The sequence below is a fragment of the Cherax quadricarinatus genome, chromosome 33 (assembly GCF_038502225.1).
Source record: "Cherax quadricarinatus isolate ZL_2023a chromosome 33, ASM3850222v1, whole genome shotgun sequence".
In the NCBI taxonomy this organism is placed as follows: Eukaryota; Metazoa; Arthropoda; class Malacostraca; order Decapoda; family Parastacidae; genus Cherax; species Cherax quadricarinatus.
This window is the reverse complement of record NC_091324.1, coordinates 3,167,882-3,192,109: the sequence shown is the minus strand read 5'-3', so window position 1 is coordinate 3,192,109 and position 24,228 is coordinate 3,167,882. Positions and strand designations below refer to the sequence as shown.

The following is a 24,228-nucleotide window of genomic DNA, read 5'->3' as shown; positions in this document are numbered from 1 at the left end:
TAAATGACGGTCTACTGTATATATACGTCCGAAACACTGGCTCATAAGACTTGTATATACGGCCGAAACAGTCAAAGGGTTAATACAGATAAGAGAAATAAGTGTAAGAATCATAAGCGAAGAAGCTTGCTATATAAACAATATCATGTGCAGTGTATGGCAGAATTATGACTGGAGAGATGAAGTGTGACTGTAGAAAAAGAAGTTTTGAGTGCCAGGGGCTTGAACATCTAATAAGCTTGTGTGAATACATTACAAGAGAGTGAAGGCAAGTGCTTTGTTATGACTTGGTATGCTGTTGGAGTGTGAACAAGGTAACATTTATGAAGGGATCTAGGGAAACCGGTAGCTGGACTTCAGTCCTGGTGATGGGAAGAACTTAGCCTGCATTCTGAAGGCAAGGTGATGTTGCAATTTGAAGGGCCATCTGAACTGTGATATCAGCACAGCTCTGGGAAGGTAGCAATTGAATGAATGACAGCAAATGCATTTCCTCTTTTTTATGGGTCTCCCTACCTCCATGGGAGACAGCTGGTGGTATAAAAAATTATTTTATACAGATTTCTTACTTTATGTGGGTTCTCTTTATAAGAATTCACTATTATCCAGTGTCTTATTTTTATCAGTAATTCCATATGTTCAATATACATTTGCTATATACAATCTGTGGAATTCACAAAAATGTATCATAGGCTCTTATTACTGTATATAGAATTAAGTGCTAATGACCTACTGAGACTAGTACAGTTAGCTTCCCAAAAAGCATCTACTGCATAAAGCAAGGGACAGCAGTATTTCATTTCTTTACATTCTGAAATTATAAACATATCATAAATAATAGTAAACACAAGTGATGGTGAATGTCATTGTTTGAGTCACCCATCCCCAGTGGTAAACAACTGATGTGTTAAAGCAAGAAAAAACTGTTAAATGAAAGGACATTTATTCAGGACATTTTCATTAATTGTTCCACCCTTGCAAAATGAAAGATGAGAAAATAAAATGGTTTTAAGGTATGAGTGTAATCAAGGGAAGAGCCTTTACTGGAAAGAAAAAATTATATTTACAGTAGACCGTTAACACGGTAGTTATGCTCCTGAAAACGAAGTATTAGGTAAAAACCACATTTGATAAACTGAAGAACTTATGAAAAAACAGAGTTACGTTCCAAGGAGCCCTCAAAAAGCCAAACAACTTTTTTTTTTGACCAACAGATCTTACAAAAATAAAAGTGAATATGTAATTGTAGTTCATTGTCATGATATATTACTCCTTAAGACTACAAATGCAATAGAAATAATAGTATTTCTTACCTTAAATTGTGAGTAATGGTGTTTATGGATGATTGTGAAGAGAGTGGATATGCATGGTGTGGCCCTACTGTGCTGAGGTGAATGGTTGTTGGTAGTCAGCAGAAGTGGATGGAAGAGGTTCTGGTACTAAAGTTGATGGTTGTATTGGAGTGTGCATAAATTCTGTAATGGATCTCTGGGCTCTTTTACCCTGCAGTACATTATACAGCTAACTTGGCTCTTGCCAACAAAGATTCACTAATTAATAACCTTAAGGTTAATGATGAGCTTGGGGAAAGTGATCACAAATCACTTAGTTTCAATATATTATGGAATTACCCAGTAAACTGCAATCAAATCTCTGTCCCAGACTTCTGATAGGCTGATTTCATGGGACTGAAAAATTACCTGGGTGGGCTAAATTGGGATGATCTGACTATGCATCAGGTAGCTCATGTTGGTTGCCAATACGACATTTTTCAGAGCATAGTTCTAGCTGCTCAGTCAACTTTTGTTCTGAGTAGGGAAATTAGATCTAACAAAAATGATCCCAAATGGATGAACAATAGATTAAAACATCTCACTGGTCAAAAGAGAGGCATTTTTAGGCATATCAAAAGAGGGGATGGGCAGTTAAGAAATCAATATATTCAATTAGAAAAAAAAAAAGGAATAAGAAAAGCAAAAAGGAATTATGAGGCTAAGGTCACTAGGAATTCGAAGACTAACCCAAAAGAGTTCTTTCAAGTATACAGAAGTAAGATTAGAGACAAGATAGGCCTACTTAAGAGTAGCTCAGGTCAGATCACTGACAGTGATAGGGATACGTGCGAAATTTTCAATTCTTACTTCCTCTCAGTTTTTAATCAGGAAGATACTAGCGAAATTCCAGAAATAATAAATTATGTAGAACAGAACGATAACAAACTATGCACGATTGCAGTAACTAGTGACATGGTCCTCAGACAAATAGAGAAATTAAAACCTAACAAATCCTCAGGCCCTGATGAATTGTTTGCAAGGGTTTTAAAGGAATGTAAAGAGGAACTTCGCAAACTTTTGGCTAATCTTTTCAACATATCACTACGAACTGGCATTAGTGCCTGATAAGTGGAAAATGGCAAATGTAACACCTATTTACAAAGCAGGTGACAGGTCCTTAGCTTCGAACTATAGACCAATAAGCCTTACCTCCATAGTGGGAAAATTTATGGAATCAATAATTGCCGAGGCAATTCGTAGCCATTTTGATAGGCATAAATTGATAAATGAATCTCAACACAGTTTTACTAAGGGGAATTCCTGTCTTATGAATTTACTAACTTTTTTCACTAAGGTGTTTGAGGAGGTAGATCATGGTAATGAATATGATATTGTGTATATGGACTTCAGTAAGGCTTTCGATAGAGTTCCATATCAGAGACTTTTCAGGAAACTCAAGGTACACGGAATAGGAGAAATTTTTTCCTGGGTAGAGGCATGGTCGGCAAATAGGCAGCAAAGAGTTTGCACAAATGGGTTAAATCAGAATGGGGGCACGTCACAAGTGGTGTTCCACAAGGGTCAGTGTTGGGACATTTCTTGTTCATAATTTACATAAACGATATAGATGAGAGAATAAATAGTGACATAAGCAAATTTGCTGATGATACCAAAATAGGCTGTCCAATTCATTCTACTGAGGACATTAGTGCACTCCAGGATGATGACACCAAAATAGGCCATCCAATTCATTCTACTGAGGACATTAGTGCACTCCAGGATGATTTGAATAGACTGATGCAGTGGCCGGAGAAGTGGCAGATGCAGTTTAATATAGACAAATATAAGGTTCTTGGGACCTGACGATCTGTTGGAGTGTGAGCAGGGTAATATTTAGTGAAGGGATTCAGGGAAACCGGTTATTTTCATATAGTCGGACTTGAGTCCTGGAAATGGGAAGTACAATGCCTGCACTTTAAAGGAGGGGTTTGGGATATTGGCAGTTTGGAGGGATATGTTGTGTATCTTTATACGTATATGCTTCTAAGCTGTTGTATTCTGAGCACCTCTGCAAAAGCAGTGATAATGTGTGAGTGTGGTGAAAGTGTTGAATGATGATGAAAGTATTTTCTTTTTGGGGATTTTCTTTCTTTTTTTGGGTCACCTTGCCTCGGTGGGAGACGACCGACTTGTTGAGGGAAAAAAAAAAAAAAAAAAAAAAAAAAATAAGGTTCTAAATGTTGGACAGGACAATAACCATACCACTTATAAACTGAATAGTGTAGATCTTAGTACTACTGATTGCAAAAAGAATTTAGGAGTTCTGGTTAGCAGTAATCTGAAACCAAGACAACAGTGCATAAGTCTTTGCAATACAGCTAACAGAATCCTTGGCTTCATATCAAGAAGTATAAATAATAGAAGTCCTCAGGTTGTTCTTCAACTCTATTTATCCTTGGTTAGGCCTCATTTAGATTATGCTCCACAGTTCTGGTCACCATATTACAGAATGGACATAAATGCACTGGAAAACATACAAAGGAGGATGACAAAGCTGATCCCATGTATCAGAAATCTTCCCTATGAGCATAGACTGAGGGCTCTGAATCTGCACTCTCTAGAAAGGCATAGAATTAGGGGGGATATGATTGAGGTGTATAAATGGAAAACAGGAATAAATAAAGGGGGCACATATAGCATGCTGAAAATATCCAGCCAAGACAGGACTCACAGCAATAGTTTCAAGTTGGAAAAGTTTAGATTCAGGAGGGACATAGGAAAGCACTGGTTTGGTAATAGAGTTGTGGATGAGTGGAACAAACTCCTGAGTACCGTCATAGAAGCTAAGACCTTGTGTAGTTTTAAAAATAGGTTGGATAAATACAAGAGTGGGTGTGATTTGGACCGGACAAGCCTGAGCTACCAGGTCTAGTGCTGTGCTCCTTCCTAAAGTGGAAGTGACCTGACTAGGTGGTCATTGTTCTAGACCGAGGGGCGGCATGGACCTGCTTCGCATGGGTCAGTAGGCCTGTTGCAGTGTTCCTTCTTTCTTATGTTCTTAAGGCACCATCAGTTGGTCTAGACCCCATTTCAAACCACTGCTATAGATTTGTCAGGGCCCTCTTCAGTGAAAAAGTCTGCTAGTTTAGCAGCAACATGGAACTGCTCACGTAACTGTTGCAATGTTTACCATTTTTCTTCAGGTTCTTCTTCATCTTCTTCTGTTATGTGACTCCCCTGTATCTGTGCATCAAGCTCTGCCAACATTTCCTCTGGACTCCTGTCTTCATCATCATCTAAGAGCTCATTCACATCTTCTCCATTCATATCTTCAAAGCCATCACCTGGTAATCTCCTTGCCAGCTGAACAATTTCCTGAACCTGACTCTCAAGCAAGGGAAAACCAGTGAAAGAAATAACTACAGAAGGCCATAACTTTTCCCAGCCTGCATTTAATGTTGACTGAGGGGACTTCACTCCATGCACTTCTAGCATAGCTGATGGCATCTGCAATGTTAAATTTATTCCAGAAGCTTCCTACTGCCAGGTTGGAGTCAGAGTCTATTGATGCAACTAGTTTTTTCGTAACTTTTTTGTGTAGTTACACTTGAATGGCTTAAGAACTCCCCAGTCCAGTGGTTGTATTAGAGATGTTGTATCTGGAGGTAAAAATACAACTTTTACATGAGGGGTCACATCCAGCAAAGCTTGTGGATGAGTACAGGAGTCATCAAAAATGAAGAGAGCTTTGAATGCAAGGTTCTTGCCGTGCAGGTAAAACTAGACTTCAGGAATAAAGTGATGCTTAACCCTTTGACTGTTTCAGGCCCCTCTCTGAAACTGTCATTCTATGTCGCTCAATTTTTGAAAAAAAAAATTATTTTTTCTTATGAAATGATAGAGAATCTTTTCCCGATGGTAATGACACCAAAAGTTCGAAATTTGGTCGAAAACTCGTGGAATTATGCTCCCGCGAAGTTAGCGGTCTCGGCGGCATATGCGTATCGGCGATTTCGCCGACTTTGAGCCCTATTTTCAGCCAATTCCATTGTTTCAGTTGACCAAACTCATAGCTATTTCTTTAGAACTCCATTTTATCTATCAGCTGAGTACAAGAAACCTCCCATTTACTAATTTGGACTACCCAATACGGTGGTCAGAAATTGGCAATTTGGCCAATTTCACGCAAAATAAAAAAGATGCCAATTTCAAAATAGGGTCCAGAATAAACAAGGTAGACATTCGTGGCACTAAAATAACATATGCTCTGTTCATTAGTCACATCTCTAGGCCCCTCTTATATTATTATTGCTTTCTATTTTAATTTTTTATTCATACAAAAAAATACAAAATTTACTGTTATGCAGACGACTGCATTATTGTAAAAATGGTATAAATAATATCAGTGCACTAGTGAAAGAATATTAGACTCCCCAGTTGACGTGTATTGGACGTGTGGTGTGATTTATTTACTCTTGAACATTGGTAAAAATCGAACATTTCCGCTACTTTGAGCTCAGTTTCAAGGTCGTTTTCATCGTAAAAGTAATGAAAATCATCTCTATTTCTGTAATATGTTTTCCATTTTATCACCTAAGACCATGAAAACACGAATACAACGATAAATACTATACGAAAATACACCTCAAAGTCGGCGTTTTATTCCAAAAAAACGATCAGAGTTTTTTTTTTCTCATTACACAATGTGTGCTGCAGGATTTTTTTTATGTGGTGCACACTGACCACACAGACCCATTCTCTCACATGTGGGCCTACCAGCTTTCTCCCACTTGATTTGAAGCCGCTAGAATTATTGAGTATATATACGTCAGAAACATTGGCTCGTAAGACGTATTTATACATCGAAAACAGTCAAAGGGTTAACCCTTTCAGGGTCGAGACCCCCGATCCTGAACTCGCTCTCAGGGTCAAAAAAAAAAAAATTATTTTTTCTTATTAAATGATAGAGAATCTTTACCCGATGGTAATGACACCAAAAGAATGAAATTTAATGGAAAACTTATGGAATTATGCTCTCGCAAAGTTAGCGGTCTCAACGATATTTAAGCATTGGCACTTTCTCCCACTTTGAGCCCTATTTTCGGCCAATTCCAATGTTACAGTCAACTAAAATCACAGCTATTTTGCTAGAACTTCATTTATTCTATTGAATGAGTACAAGAAACTGCTCATTCAAGAAACTACCCAATGAAGTGGTCAAAAACTGGCAATTTGGACAATTTCACACAAATTTCAAAAGATGCCAATTTCAAAATAGGGTCCAGAATAAACAAGACAGGGATTCCTGGAACTAAAATAACATTTTCTCTGTTCATTAGTCACATCTCCAGGCCCCTCTTATATTACTCTTGCTTTTCATTTTGAATTTTTCTCACAAAAAATAGAGGATTACTGTTATGAAGACTACTGCATTATTGTAAAAATGGTATAAATAATATCAGTTGATGTGTATTGGATGCGTGGTGTGATTTGTTTACTCTTGAAAATCGAACATTTCCACTACTTTGAACTCAATTTCAAGGCACTTTTCATCATGAAACCACTCAAAATCATCTCTATTTCTGTAATAAATTTGCCATTCTATCAAATGAGACCAAGAAAATGAGAATACACCCATAAATATCATACGAAAATACACTGCAAGGTCGCTGTTTGAAACCAAAAACATGGTCGGAGTGCTTTTCCTCATTTGCACTGCATGCTGCGGGATTTTTTTTTATACTGAGCACAGTGACCATGCTGACCCATTCTTTCATACATAGGCCTACCAGCTTTCCTCTGCTCGATTTGAAAGTACTAGAATTTACGAGTACAAGGTGAATCATAGAATTGATGAGGGGAAAAGGGTGAGTGGTGCACTTAGGAGTCTGTGGAGACAAAGAACTTTGTCCTTGGAGGCAAAGAGGGGAATGTATGAGAGTATAGTTTTATCAACGCTCTTATATGGGTGTGAAGCATGGGTGATGAATGTTGCAGCAAGGAGAAGGCTGGAGGCAGTGGAGATGTCATGTCTGAGGGCAATGTGTGGTGTGAATATAATGCAGAGAATTCGTAGTTTGGAAGTCAGGAGGAGGTGCGAGATTATCAAAACTGTTGTCCAGAGGGCTGAGGAAGGGTTGTTGAGGTGGTTCGGACATGTAGAGAGAATGGAGCGAAACAGAATGACTTCAAGAGTGTATCAGTCTGTAGTGGAAGGAAGGCGGGGTAGGGGTCGGCCTAGGAAAGGTTGGAGGGAGGGGGTAAAGGAGGTTTTGTGTGCGAGGGGCTTGGACTTCCAGCAGGCATGCGTGAGTATGTTTGATAGGAGTGAATCGAGACAAATGGTCTTTAATACTTGACGTGCTGTTGGAGTGTGAGCAAAGTAACATTTATGAAGGGATTCAGGGAAACCGGCAGGCCGGACTTGAGTCCTGGATATGGGAAGTACAGTGCCTGCACTCTGAAGGAGGGATGTTAATGTTGCAGTTTAAAAACTGTATTGTAAAGCACCCTTCTGGCAAGACAGTGATGGAGTGAATGATGGTGAAAGTTTTTCTTTTTCGGGCCACCCTGCCTTGGTGGGAATTGGCCAGTGTGTTAATAATAAAAAAAAAAGTACGGCACCAACCCTGAAAGAATTAAACCAGTCAATAAATATTTCCTCTGTTATCCATGCTGACTGGCTTGACTTCCAAATTACTGGTAAGGTGTTTTTATCTACACCTTTCAAAGTTTGAAGATTCTTAGAGCAGTAAATAACCATGGGCTTACCGCATTACCGCAAAGGAGCAAGTGGAAGTGATCTTTTGCTGTTTTAAAGCCCGATGCACTTTTCTCTTGCTGACTGATACAAGTTCGTTTTGGCATTTTCTTCCCCCCCCCCCCAAAATAAAAAAAAAACTTGTCTCATCAACATTAAGCAGTTGATGTGGCTCATAGCCACCCTCAGAAATATTTTCCTGTAATTTGGTAGGGAAATTATTTGCTGTTGTATGATCAGCTGAAGCAAAATCACCAGTAAACTTAATATTATGTAATTTATTATGCAACTTTAAAGTTGTGGAACGAGCCTGTGCTAAAAAATACAATCTTTACAGGCCTTCCTTCCTTATCACACACTGCCTTAAACAACTATAAGGCCTTTTCCCTAATTAAGATGAAATTAAGTGATGCACCTTTCATTGTCTTTTGTTCGATTCACTCAAGCAACAAGTTTTCAGTTTTATTTACCCGTTGTGATCTACGTGTCATTCTTTTCACGAGATGACATCTAGGGTTATTCATTACACAAGCTAGTATATTCACCGCATTCTTTTTAATTGCACAAAATGACACTTCATTAAGGCCATAGGCCCTCTCTATATTCACCACATGTGAGCCACTCTTAACCCTTAAACTGTCCAAACATAGATCTACGTTCACATGTGTAGCGCTCCAAAAGTAGATCTACGTTTTTTTACATTTTTCAAATATAAAAAAAAAAATGTAGATCAAAGTTTTTTTACACGCTTTCAAATGTAAAAAAAGACGTAGATCTACGTTTCGACAGTTTAAGGGTTAAGCTTGTCTAATATCTTGATTTTCTTAACTCCTAGACTTAAACACTTAAACCTTTTCTTACCACTTTCAGCAACACTTCTATGCAGATTTAAGACATGGCAATTAAAAGATCTAACATGACTCACGAAATCGTAATGACACGATTGCAAACAAACCATACCCCGACCGCGGGTTCAATCCCGGCCGGGGTAGGGTTTAAAAGATCTAAACTCAATCCACAAATAAAAATAAAGACAGCTAGCTCCTAGCAGAGGATGGTTCTACACGCATATGAACTGAAGACTGGGACAAGGGTGGTGGGAGGGGTGGAGAATGGTGGGGGTGGTGGGGAGGCAGAGGATGGCAGTAGGTCTCTCCCATTGACTCAATGGTCTAACCCACAGCCAGAAATATCCCACAGGCAACGTCCCAAATTTTTTTCCCTCCCGCAAACTGAACCGTGTTAAGTTAATTTTACAAAGTGTTGTATAAAATTGTGCCACAATTCTTCAATAGTGCTATAACCAAATCATGCCAAATAAACCTGTGTTAAATAACGGTCTACTGTACACAGTTTACATAGGACCTTCTATGGACAATCTACTACAGGGAAGAAATACATATATACTAACCATTTTGTGAATTTGATCCCATGAGGTCAGAAGTATTTGGTGTTGAGGTAACTTGGAGACGGCCAATTGCAACCAAGCAACAGTGAGAAGAACCATGTGCTTCTTCTTCGCGATCCATCTGTAATACAACTTTATTTCTTATTCTTATTTACTACTGTACATTATTCATTTTCACTTATTACACATACAACATGAAAAGAATGGCAAGACATCATTCTTGTACTAGTACATAAAATAAAGCAACTACAAATATCCTTCAAATTTTATTTAGCTTTTTCTCTAACTGAATTAACCTATTTAGTCCTTTGATGCATTTAGTAGATACAAAAAAAAAAAAATTGTAGTTCCTCATATATTGATATTGGTTTCCAAGGTTAACCCACTGACTGTTGCAACCCCAAATCCTGAGGTGTTTCCTGGTGTCAAAAAAAAAAAAAAAATTATGAAATGATAGAGAATCTTTTTCTGATGGTAATGACACCAAAAATGTGAAATTTGATAGAAAACTTACGGAATTATGCTCTCACAAAGTTAGCGACCTTGGCAATATTTACGAATCGGCAATTTCGCCCACTATGAGCCCTATTTTCGGCTAATTCCATTGTTCCAGTCGACCAAACTCATACCTATTTCTTTAGAACTCCATTTCTTCTATCAACTGAGCACAAGCAACTGCCCATTTACCAATTTCAACTACCCAATAAAGTGGTCAGAAATTGGCAATTTGGCCAATTTCATGCAAATTAAAAAATATGCCAATTTCAAAATAGGGTCCAGAATGAACAATGCAGACATTCCTGGCTCTAAATAACATTCTCTTTGTTCATCAGTCATGTCTCCAGGCCCCTCTGATATTGAATTTTTATTCAAACAAAAATTATAAGATTTGCTGTTATGCAGACTACTACAATATTGTAATAATTGTATAAATAATGTCAACCCATTCATGACTACATATTAGAATGGCTACTTGGACATTTACTGGACAATGACGTCATTTGTTTACTCTTGAACAACGGCAAAATTCAAACATTTCCCCTACTTTGAGCTCAATTTCAAGGTCCTTTTCATAGTAAAACCAATCAAAATCACCTCCATTTCTATAATATGTTTTCCATTCTATCGGCTAAGAAAACGAGAATATAACCATAAAAACTATACGAAGATACACCTCAAAGTCGGCGTTTTAATCCAAAAACACAGTCTTTTTTTTTTTTTTCTCATTATGCACTGCTTGCTGCAGGATTTTTTTTATACTGTGCACACTGATCACACAGACCCATTCTCTCACATGTGGGCCTACCAGCTTTCTCCCGCTTGATTTGAAGCCACTAGAATTTTTGAGTATACAGTGGACCCCCGGTTAACGATATTTTTTCACTCCAGAAGTATGTTCAGGTGCCAGTACTGACCGAATTTGTTCCCATAAGGAATATTGTGAAGTAGATTAGTCCATTTCAGACCCCCAAACATACACGTACAAACGCACTTACATAAATACACTTACATAATTGGTCGCATTCGGAGGTAATCGTTATGCGGGGGTCCACTGTATATACGTCAAACACATTGGCTCGTAAGATGTACATATATATGACCAAAACAGTCAAAGGGTTAATATTGTGTAAACATGGTAGCTATAACTGCCAAGGATATGGTCATCATTATTCATTCCCTGACTATCATTCCAGAATTGAACTGACATCACAACAACAATGACCCACCAAACCACATCTCCAGTACCTAGTAAGGGGCAAGTACTGTATCTCTTGCCTCCCAAATGAGCCTCTGTATTCCATATCTAGAAATGTCTACTGTAATAGCCACTATTTGGTACCCTGCTCTTGCAGATTTAAAAATTTTTCTTTTCTGTGTGATGCTATGGCCATATTTTTTCATATGGCCATGTAATAATTCTGACTCAGTGTCTGTATGAGTCCTCACACAGTCCTTCCTCATGTTTACCCTTAAGTTTTCTTAGGACCCCTGATTACTTCTTCCATGAACTCTGGAGTCTGACACTGTTGCTTGTGTGTGCAATAGGATGTCTCTGTTCTCTTTCCTTTTGTAAGTATTTTAATGAAAAATTTGTCAAACAACTCACCAAGGTCAACTGTTGATTCATTTAGGAATGATTTATGTCTAAACTGAATCACATAACTTTTGCTTTGTACTAATTTTGAGCTTGCAGCCCACACTCCTTTTGTATCAATGCTTAGCACTGCTATGTTCTGTGAAGTTGCCCAGCTGCAGCGTAGCTGAACTGTTGGCAATGTTAGTGTTGGCACTTGGGTAGCCCTGAGTAACACTTGGTGTGTAACTGATGGTCTAGCAGAATTTGTTAAAGCTGGACATGGCATTCTCGCCCTCATGGCAGACGCTCTGCTGACACTCATGGTAGGCCTGCAGTATCCTAGGCTTGTGCTGAGGCTTTGGCAGCCTACTCTCAGCTCAAATCTTATGCTAGGCTGAGGCAGATGTGTGGCTGAAGCTCCTTTATGTAAGTCCTGTTATAATAAACTGCAAGGCCAGAGTATGTCTTTAATTTACTCCATTAACTAGTGAACTCATACTATGCCAATCAACAAGGGCATAACGTAGTTACCTCTAAATAATGATCTGATGCATCAGTCTCTCCTCTAAAACACATATTCAGAAGTCTGCCCACTAACATTCTAAACAACAATACTATAGTCTAATAAACTGCTGTTATTAACCCTTTGACTGTCGCAACCCCCAATCCTGAGGGGTCTCCTGGTGTCGCAAAATTTAAAAAAAAAAAATTATTTTTTCTTATGAAATGATAGAGAATCTTTTCCCGATTGTAATGACATCAAAAAAAAAAATTTGATGGAAAACTGACGGAATTATGCTCTTGCGAAGTTAGCGACCTCGGCGGTGTTTACAAATCGGCGATTTCGCCCACTTTGAGCCCTATTTTCGGCTAATTCCATTGTTCCAGTCGCCCAAACTCATAGCTATTTCTTCAGAACTCCATTTTTTCTATCGATTGAGTACAAGAAACTGTCCATTTACCGATTTCAACTACCTAATAATGTGGTCAGAAATTTGCAATTTGGCCAATTTCACGAAAACTAAAAAATATGACAATTTCAAAATAAGGTCCAGAATGAACAATGCAGACATTTCTGGCTCTAAAATAACATTTTCTTTGCTCATCAGTCATGTCTCCAGGCCCCTCTGATATTACTCTTGCTTTCTATTTTGAATTTTTATTCAAACAAAAAATAGAAGACTTACTATTATGCAGACTACTGCAATACTTGTATAAATAACATCAACCCATTCATGACTGCATATTAGAATGGCTAGTTGGACATTTATTGGACAATGGCATCATTTGTTTACTTTTGAACATTGGCAAAAATCAAACATTTCCCCTGCTTTGAGCTCCATTTCTAGGTTCTTTTTATAGTAAAATCAATCAAAATCACCTCTATTTCTATAATATGTTTTCCATTCTATCAAATGAGACCAAGAAAACGAGAACACAACCATAAATACTATACGAAAATAGACCACAAAGTCGGCATTTTAATTAAAAAAAAAAACGGTCAGTTTTTTTTTTCTCATTATGCACTGCGTGCTCCAGGATTTTTTTTATATGGTGCACACTGACCACACAGACCCATTCTCTCACATGTGGGCCTACCAGCTTTCTCCTGCTTGATTTGAAGCCGCTAGAATTTATGAGTACATACGTCATACACGGTACCTGGTAAGACGTATATATATGGCCGCGACAGTCAAAGGGTTAAATGCCACATCACATCTTGTAAACTTGTATATCCTATTTTCTTTTAAAATAAGTATTATCTATTACCAAACTTCTTTTTTATATATACATAATTCAATTAAGAGGCTCTCTACTGTTATTTACTCCTGGAACTCTAATCTTACCTATTATGTCCACTAAAACAGTATTCCACTTTAGCAATTACACGTACAGTGGTACCTCGAGTTTCGAATAGCTCCCAACTTGAACAATTATGTAAGTGTATTTATGTAAGTGCTTTTGTAAGTGTATTTTTGGGGGTCTGAAATGGACTAATCTAATTTATGTTATTCCTTATGGGAACAAATTCATTTGGTATCGGCACTTGAACAGCCTTCTGGAACAAATTAAGTTTGTAACTTGAGGTACCACTGTATATCACCCACAGCAATTATTCCCTTACCTGGTTTGAAACTCCCTAAATGTTCACTTATCACATCCTAAAATCTCTTTCTCTCTCTGTTCTCTACTAATCTTCATTATTTTTTAATGTAAATATTTTTATCTGGCAGGCTGGACTTGATTCCTGGAGATGGGAAGCACAGTGCCTGCACTCTGAAGGAGGGGTGTTAATGTTGCAGTTTTATAATTGTAGTGTAAGCATACCTCTGGCAAGACAGTGATGGAGTGAATGATGAAAGTTATATTTTTTCAGGCCACCCCGCCTTGATGGGAAATGGCCAATGTGTAAAAAAAAAAAAAAAAAAAACTTTCCATAGTTGATAATTTAATCCCTCAAGTTTCTCAGATACACCTGATTTAACTCCATTTACTATACTTTACTTGCAGATAAAGAATTTTAATCCACTTCTCTATGAAAATAAGATAAAACACTACAAGGACAAGAACTATTTCCATATAAAATGGCCATGATGGCAGTACACATTCCCAAGATAAACTCTTACTAGGAATTACTTTTCTCTCCTACAAACTTTAACCTTAACCTTTACTATCTCGCAAAAACTATCATTTAAAATATACCTACAACACCTGTTACATAGCTCCCTTATCATATACCTTTCCCAAATTTATAAATGCAGCAAACAGCTCCTAGGTGTTGTTCACTTTTGTACAATAATGCAAGCACTTGATTCACTCATTCCTTTGCCTAAATGCTCTTGGTTCCTCTGCAATCCTACTCTGGGCATGATAAGATGCAAAGCCATCAACTAAATGTTTCCTATAAGGGTATGGAGGGCTATTCCAATTAAATAGTGTTAAATGATGTGAACATGCAATATTTCAAACTTTAATTCCATTTTCAACTGCCTGTAACAGAATCTGATGCCACTAAACTTCTTTTGAAAAACAGCAGGGATACCAAATTATGAGAACAGCAAATATATTGCAGGTATCACTAAAATTACAAACACTTCATAAAACTCTTAGGTTCCTAAACAAACAGCATTACAGATCCCAAATGCATTAGTGAACAATAACAATAATAATAAAAATAATATTTTATTTCAGCACAATACATGTTTGTACAAAGGAAGACATTGGAACCTCATCTTACGAGTTTAATCCGTTCCGTGACCTAGCTCGCATCTGGATTTGCTAATTTGGAGAGTCAATTTTCCTCACTTAACCCTTTGAGGGTCGACAGGCCCTCTCCGAAACTCGTTCTCAGGGTCGGCCAAATTTAAAAAAAAAAAAAAATTATTTTCTCTTATGAAAAGATAGAGAATCTTTTCCCGATCATAAAGACACCAAAAGTTTGAAATTTGATAGAAAACTTACGGAATTATGCTCTCGCAAAGTTAGCGGTCTCCGCGATGTTTACGCATCAGCGATTTTGCCCACTTTGAGCCCCATTTTTGGCCAATTTCACTGTACTAGTCGACAAAAAACATGAATATTTCGCTAGAACTCCATTTTTTCTATCGAATGGGTGCAAGAAACCACTCATTTATGAAATTCAACTATCCAGTACAGTGGTCAGAATTTAGCAATTTTGCCAATTTCACACAAATTTCAAAAGATGCCAATTTCCGAATAGGGTCCAGAATAAACAAGAAAGACATTCCTGGCACTAAAATGACATTTCCTCTAGTCATTAGTCATGTCTCAAGGCCCCTCTTATATTCTTTTGCTTTCCACTTTGAATTTTTATTTTCACAAAAAATATAAGATTTACTGTTATGCAGACTACTGCATTAGTGTAAAAAATGGTATAAATATTATTGGTGCACTTGAGAAAGAATATTAGACTCACCAGTTGACGTGTATTGCACGCTTGGCACGATTTGTTTACTTCTGAAGTTTGGTAAAAATTGAACATTTCTGCTACTTTGAGCTCAATTTCAAGGCACCTTTCTTTGTAAAACCAGTCAAAATCATCTCAATTTCTGTAATATGTCTTCCATTCTATAAAATGAGACCAAGAAAACTAGAATACAACAATAAATACCATACGAAAATACACTGCAAAGTCGCTGATTTATTAAAAAAAAAATGGTCAGTTTTTTTTTTCTCATTATGCACTGTGTGCTGCAGGATTTTTTTTAGACTGTGCACACTGACCACATAGACCCATTCTTTCATATGAAGGCTTACCAGCTTTCTCCCACTAGATTTGAGGCCGCTAGAATTTATGAGTACTAGTACGTCAAAAACCCCTACGCGTAAGACGTACTAGTACGACGAAAACCCTCAAAGGGTTAAATTAATTGAAATGGAATTAATTTGTTCCAGTGGAATTCCAGACACGACAAAATACTGTACTTCAATAATTTCCCTAATATCAAATCTACGGCTTATTTCTTTCTTTCTTTCAACAAACCGGCTGTATCCCACCGAGGCAGGGTGGCCCAAAAAGAAAAACAAAAGTTTCTCTTTTCAAATTTAGTAATTTATACAGGAGAAGGGGTTACTAGCCCCTTGCTCCTGGCATTTTAGTCGCCTCTTACAACACGCATGGCTTACGGAGGAAGAATTCTGTTCCACTTCCCCATGGAGATAAGAGGAAATAAACAAGAACAAGAACTAGAAAGAAAATAGAAGAAAACCCAGAGGGGTATGTGTGTATATATATATGCTTGTACATGTATGTGTAGTGTGACCTAAGTAGAAGTAGCAAGACGTACCTGAAATCTTACATGTTTATGAGACAGAAAAATGGATGCCAGCAATCCTACTATCATGTAAAACAATTACAGGCTTTCATTTTACACAAGCTTGGCAGGGCGGTAGTACCTCCCTGGGGGTTGCTGTCTACCAACCTACTACCTTTTACAGCTTATTTATCTATCATAATTCATCTAATATGACATAATAAACAATATTAATAACATGGAAACATAATATATACACTAAAATGAATAAAATACATGTCATTACGTATGTGGCTAGTGATGGTGACAGTGGCCACTGTTGTTGCTGAGGTTTATAGGGCCACCACAGTGGCTATTCCTGCTCCTGACTGTGTGTGTAGAGAGCCTAGGATGGCCCAAAAAAGTCAGACAGTGTGGCTTATAATTGCTACACTCTTAATGCTACACTTTGTCACTAACTCCTTCTGCTTTAGTATTGCACATATCGTAAAGTGGTATGCTGGTACTGCCTGGCCAAGTCCTTAACCCTCCACCTAGTTTATCTATGATTTCCTGCTTTAATTCCATGGAAATCATCCTCTTTTTCTTCTCAGCACTGTCCTTTGCACTTGCTTTCTTAGGACTCATGGTTAGAAACAAAAAATTTCGCAAAATAACTGCACGAAACGTAAAGAAAACACAAGAATTCCCTCCACCGCAAATGGAGTGGACTGCCGTCTCATGGTGGCGTTCGGAAACTCACTTATAGTATAGGGTACAACAAGGTCTGCCACTGCTGTTTCATGTTGTCTGCCACTGCTGCTTCATGTTGTCTGCCACTGCTGCTTCATGCTGTCTGCCACTGCTACCTCATGTTGTCTTCCACTCCTGCTTCATGCTGTCTGCCACTGCTACCTCATGTTGTCTTCCACTGCTGCTTCATGTTGTCTGCCACTGCTACCTCATATTGTCTGCCACTGCTACCTCATGTTGTCTGCCACTGCTGCTTCATGTTGTCTGCCACTGCTACCTCATGTTGTCTGCCACTGCTGCTTCATGTTGCCTGCCACTGCTACCTCATGTTCTCTGCCACTGCTACCTCATGATGTCTGCCACTGCTGCTTCATGATGTCTGCCACTGCTGTTTCATGTTCTCTGCCACTGCTACCTCACGATGTCTGCTCCCACTTTTGGTAATGTGTTGAAGAGCTTTCCAATATGTGAAGGTTGAGGGGCAGTGCCAATCGGACAGGTATTGGACAGTGACGTCATTTGTTCACTCTTGAACATTGCCAAAGAATCAAACATTTCTGCTACTCTGAGCTCAATATCAAGGTACTTTTCGTTGTGAAACTAATCAAAATCATATCTATTTCTGTAGTATATCTTCCATTCTATCAACTGAGACCAAAAAACGAGAATACAACCATTAAAACCATACAAAAATATACCGCTAAGGGGAGGCTAATGGTCGAGAAGTGGACTTCATTATTTATGGTCCGATTTCTTTCATCTTTGGTGTACGTTACGTAGCATCTTGCCATTATACACTGCCCAAGTTTCAATAAGATAGTCCAACAAACAACTGAGATCCAGTTTCCTAGATCATGAGCAAGAGCCCCTCGCCAGCATCAAGGAATTTCCCTCGAGGTCCACTCACATCTGGAAATTTTGCTTGCATCTGGAAGCAAAAAATCGACCGAGTGACTGCTCGTGTCTGGAAAAACTCACACGTGGATGCACCTGTAAGTAGAGGTTCCACTGTATATCAAATAAATTTTCCTCATTTAAATTAACTGAAATGCCGTTAATCTATTCCAGCGGAATTCCTGCCTTGAGAGGCAGGACAAAATACTTCAATATAACACTAATATCAACTCTTCAGCTTATTTATCTATCACAATTGATCTAATGACATAATAAACAATATAGATATCATATAAACATGATATATACTCTAGAATGAATAAAATATGTCATTATGTGATGAGCGGTGGCAGCCATTGCCGCTGCTGCACTGACCATGTCCTCCCATTCTTCCCCTTCTGATAATGGAGTGTTTGTGAGACTAACTGCACTAGATCACTAATTTCATAAGGAAAACACTGAAACAATGTATTTATAAACAAGAAATATTGCATAAAAACAATAAAACATAATAGAGAATGTAAAGAAATAAACTAGTTCTATAAAGTGTACGTACGCTGGCAGAAGTGGAGGGTGGAAGATAGGCTACTTGCTCCACTCTTAATACTACAATTTATCACTAAACTCAATTGCTACACTCTTAATGCTTAATGTGAGGCAATACTAGTGTAGTAGAAGTACGTACTACTGCCTCACACACGACCCGCACACCTCACACCTCGCTCGTGTTTATATATGATTGCATGCTTTAATTCCATGGACATTATCCTCTTTTTCTTCTCAGCACTGTCCTTTGCACTTACTTTCTTAGGACCCATGGTTAGAAAAAAGAAATTTGGCAAAATAATTACACAAAATACAAGCAAAACACGAGAGAAATGCTTCCACGGCAAGGTAAACAGTGCACTGCAACAGTTGGCGGTGTTCTGAAGCTTATTATTATTATTATTATTTATTATTATTATTATTATTAATTTAGGGAACTGGAGCACCGTTCCAATTCCCCAGATCAAGAGCTCCTCACCAAAATTAATAATAATAATAAAATTATAATAATAATGAGCAAACTTCAGTTCCCTAAATTAATAATAATAATAGTAGTAGGCTGGTAAACAGCAACCGCCCAGGGAGGTACTACTGTCCTGCCAAGTGAGTATACAACAAAAACCTGTAGTAATTGTTTTACATGATGGTAGGATTGCTGGTGTCTTTTGTTTGTCTCATAAGCATGCAAGATTTCAGGTATGTCTTGCTACTTCTACTTGCACTTAGGTCACACTTCACATACACGTACAAGCATATACACCTACCATCCGACTTACGACCTGCTCGACTTACGACCACTCGACTGACGACCGTGTTTTTTATGCCAAATTTCTGGGAAATAAACAACTATTTGTGTTGTACACAGTGTTTATCCTAAACCTTACAGTGTAAAATACAGTACTAACATGATAAAAAGTAAAATAAAACATGAAATACCAAAATAAAACAATAAAATAAAGTCATTACAAAAATGTTTTGTTGATATTCAGTAGTAAAGTTCGACTTACGACCATTTCGATTTACGACCTGTTTCTCGGAACCAAACTCGGTCTTAAGTCAGATGGTAGGTGGGTTTTCTTCTATTTTCTTTGTAGTTCTTGTTCTTGTTTATTTCCTCTTATCTCCATGGGGAAGTGGAACAGAATTCTTCCTCCGTAAGCCATGCGTGTTGTAAGAGGCGACTAAAATGCCTGGAGCAAGGGGCTAGTAACCCCTTCTCCCGTATAAATTACTAAATTTAAAAAGAGAAACTTTCATTTTTTTTTTGAGCCACCCTGCCTTGGTGGGATACGGCCGGTGTGTTGAAAGAAAGAATAATAATAATAATAATAATAAGTAATAATAATAACGAAGAGCTTCAGAACGCTGCTAACTGGCGCAGTGCATTGTTTACCTCACTGTGGAAGCATTTCTCTCATGTTTTGCTTGCATTTTGTGTAGTTATTTTGCCAAATTTCTTTTTTTCTAACCATGGGTCCTAAAAAGTAAGTGCAAATGACAGTGCAGAGAAGAAAAAGAGGACGATGCCCATGGAATTAAAGCATGAAATCATTGATAAACACAAGCAAGGTGTGAGGGTTGAGGGGGAAGCTGCTCGTAACTCAGAGCAAAAAATCGACCGAGCAACAGCTCGTATCTCGAAAAACTTGTATGTTGGGGCACTCGTAAGTCGAGGTTTCACTGTATAATAACTAGGTGTACGTGCCAAAAGCCCCTTTATATGCAGAGCATTTCAGGCTAACTTAAGATTAATAAGGCAATAACAGTATATATGGTCATTAGGCGAGTTACAATGAATACAGGAGAACCGAATATTCTATTAGTTCATGCTATAAGGTTTTAATAAGTTAACAGTGGAGATGATTACAGATATTAGTTCATGCTATATGGCTTTAATAAGTTAACAATTGAGATGATTACAGATGCTGAGAGTGTATATATTGATTATAAGGTTTTACTTTTGTTCATAATATTGAGCAAATGCATGTACAGTTTTTACTTATGTATTTAAGATAGGCTGGGATAGGTTAAGGAGATAAGGTGTTTTTTAACTGTAGTTTTAAAAATGTTAGCTAAGCCAGTGGTTCTGGAGATTTCTGGCAGAGAGGTCCAGATTTTGGGACTGTTTATGTACACCAAGTTTTTGAAAAGATTTAGCCTGACAAAGGGAATGTCATAAGAGGTTTCTGTGCCTAGTATTATGTCTATGGGTCCTATTGCAACTGTCAAGAAAGCACTTCAGGTCGGGATTTATACTAGAATTGATTGTTCTGTAAATGTAGGTCGCACAGTAGTACAAGATCAGTAGATTGTGTGATCACTTGCACTTCAGCTTTATGTTGGGTTATAATTGGCTTTAGGTGATTTGTCACTGTGAAACCCCAGGCACAAATAATATAGGTGAGGTAAGGGAAGATCAGTGAATAATATAGTGTAGGCTGTGCTGTTTGTGGTACATAGTAATGTATCTCTGAGATGATGCCAACTGTTTCGGACACTTTTTTTGTTGTGCGTTGGATATGGGTGTTGAATTTCAGGTTGCTGTCAAAGTTCAGACCCAGGATTTTTCCCTCATTATGTTTAGCAATAAAGGTGTTGTTAAGCATAATGTTTAGTTGGACCTCACTTGCTCTACTCCTAAACATAATGTAAAATATTTTGTAATCCAGGTTGCTATTTCTACGAGCTGTTCATGAACAATAGTGTTGAGTGAGGCTAGATCAGGATGGGAGATGACAAAAGTCATGTTGTCAGCAAAGAGAATAGGCATAAGTTGTTGTGATACGCTTTGAAGATCATTGTTGTATAAAAGGAAAAGAAGGGGGCCAAGAACATTTCCGTGATACACCAGTGTTCAGGGATCTTGTCAAGGAGGTTGCGTCCTTGACAGAGACATATTGCTGTCTATTAGTAAGGTAAGACTTGATAAGTGTAAATGCATGGCTTCTTATACCATAATGATCAAGTCCGAGGAGTAGGATACTGTGGTCTACTATATCAAAACCTCAATAAAGAGCCCAGCAGATATTCATTTTTTCAAGTGATGCATAAAGTAGGTCTAGCATTTTTATTATTGCATCATTTGTGCTCTTGTTTTTCCTGAACCCAACTGGCAGGGGTTGAGGATGCTTGTGATGTTATGAAGGAGTATAACCTTTTTCTGTATGAGCTTCTCAGAGATTTTGGAAAGTAAAGGGAAATTTGATGTTGGCCTATAACTGTTTACATCTTGGTGTACCAGTGTAATCTTTGTTATTTTGAGTGATTCCAGAAAAGTATTGGTTTCTAGTGATTTGTTGAAGAGTTATGCAATGGTGGGTGAAAGGATTTGAGCCACTCGGTTGTACAATAGTGGTACTTGGGTTACATTTCCTGATTTGTTTTTTAGCTGCATGGTGACATGAAAATGCCTTAATATAAATATACTCATATAGGAAAAATGTTTCACAACTCAATATGAACAAAAAAAAAAAAAAAAAAAAAAAAAGAGTTAAGACATTCATCTACAGTAAGATACAACATGCAACAATAATAATGCATATTTATATTTCAATATCAGTTCCCCCCCATATTTATATCATGCTTAATAGTGGCTTGACCTGTCTTCAACTTACCTGAACACCAGTTGGAGGCCAATTTTTTATATAGCCTGTGCAATGAACAACTGCATAATTGTGTCCATCACTGGCAGGACCTAAAGAATTTCTTTGTCGTAGTCTGTTTAGGTGGCCAGAATTCATATTCTCTGTAGTAACTGTGCCTACCTTCATCCGACAAATAAAGCCCCGCCTGGATCCCATGCACAGTCTCATGGATGCTGCAAAAGATATCAATATAATGTATTTTAAATATAAAATATATAGCTCAATAAGAAATACACAATAAACCTAAAACAAGGGGTACATAAACTGATTCTGCATTGATATCAACTGACCCTGATCCCTGACATATTCCAAAAATCAAACCAGACAATTTTTTTTTTAAAGTGACATCAGTCAACATATCTTAAAAGTTATTCCCTCTATTTTAATGGTAATTCAGACACAGTAACAGTTGCAGGTAAAGGATTTTAAACCCAATCAAATGCTTCTGTTGGGAAGACAGTAGTGGCATTCTCTAATTTTTTCACTGGGCTGTCCCCCACCAAGGTAGGGTGACCTCCACCTTCCCACCAAAAAAAAAATAAAAATAAAAAATAAAATAAATAAATAAATAAATAAACAAATAAAGACAATGGCCATATTTTATTCAATAGCTGTTGTGCCAGAAGTGCACAGATATCACAATTCAAATGAATCTTTGAACTTCAACATCCCTATCCCTCCTTCAGAATGCAGGCATCATATTTTTGACCTCCAGGAGTAATGTCCAGTTAACTGGTTTCAATGAATCCCTTCATAAATGTTACCCTGCTCACACTCCAGCTGCACATCCATCCACATAAACCACTTGCTCCAATCTAAACATATTCAGACAAGCCTGCTGGATGCTCAGGCCTTTAATACTCAAAACCTGTACCATCCCCTTCTTGCAACCCTTCTTAGGATTACCCCTATTCCTCCTTCCTTTTATTCCAGGCTTATACACCTTCTTAACCAGCCTGTTCTCCTTCACTTCTCTAAATGGCCAAACCACCTTAACAAGCCCTCCTTAGCCCTCTGAATTATACCTTTGGTATAATTTTCCATCATCAAAATTTTGACATTTTCAATGAAGAAAACGTCATTCACTAATAAAAAAAAACATTAAATTTTGAAAAGCACTCAAGATTTTTTATAGAAAGACATTTACAGTGGAACCTCAAATATCGAACTTTCTTCGGTCCAGAAGGCTGTTTGAGTGCCTTTACCGAATGAATTTATTCCCATCAGGAATAATGTAAATTAGATTAGTCCATTTCAGATCCTCAAAAATACACTAATAAAAGCACTTACAAAAATACACTTACATAATTGGTTGTGTTGGGAGCAGTTCGATTTTTGAGGTTCCACTGTACTCCAAAGTTCGAATTTCGATTGAATTGCAACCATTTTACTCTCAATTTCGGAATTAGTTATTATAAATTAATACTTCCTAGGTAGTAGGTTGGTAAACAATAACCACCCTCTCTCTCTCTCTCTATCTATCTATCTCTCTCTCTATCTAGCTCTCTCTCTCTCCCCACCCCCCCTTTTTTTTTTTTTTTTTTTTTACACAGGGTTTGACAAGGTTAAGGATCCCTAGCTTTATTGACAAGCTATTCAGGTTAAGGATTCCTAACTTTATTGGCAAGCTAAGAGCTGTTACCTACATCAGCTCATTTGAAAGAATTTTTTTTGTTATGAGACACACAAGTAGGGAACAGGATGAAGTTGGAGCCATCAGTGGGCCAGCATTTTCATTTGATCAACTGACTTTATCTCGTTGAAATCATTATGCTGTACAAATGTGTTCCATACTCGAGTCATCCTGGGTATATATAATCTCAGATGGAGTGATGTTCTGGAGAAAGGTACAGCCAGAGTGAAGTTGCTGCTTTCTGCCCGTCTTGTGGCATAAAAGCTTGTTTCACGCTGTCCTTGAAGTGGATCCAAGTGTGGTACTTTGACAATATTGGCCTTATACATAACAGTAAGGCCACCCACATCCTTCCTGTGTTGAAGGCTCTGCTGAAATGACAGATCTATCCAGGACTGGTCCAGGAGAGAGATGAGACATCTTGCTCTGTTCTCTACTCTGTCAAGCAGTCACAGATGAGAGGGGGGGGCAGGCAAACCAAGAAA

At 37.8% G+C, this 24,228-nt stretch overlaps 1 protein-coding gene across 12 annotated transcripts in view; it reads right to left on the bottom strand.

Moving 5' to 3' along the window:
* tgo (Aryl hydrocarbon receptor nuclear translocator homolog tgo) overlaps positions 1-24,228 on the bottom strand; it is a 1,077,969-nt gene that overhangs the window by 30,145 nt on the left and 1,023,596 nt on the right. For all 12 annotated transcript variants that reach the window (XM_070090765.1, XM_070090764.1, XM_070090766.1 and 9 more), the window contains 2 exons: positions 22,081-22,283; positions 9,446-9,563 (listed from right to left, as the gene is read on the bottom strand). In XM_070090765.1, coding sequence (XP_069946866.1) covers positions 9,446-9,563; positions 22,081-22,283 — 321 coding nt within the window. The remainder of the gene's footprint in view (positions 1-9,445; positions 9,564-22,080; positions 22,284-24,228) is intronic.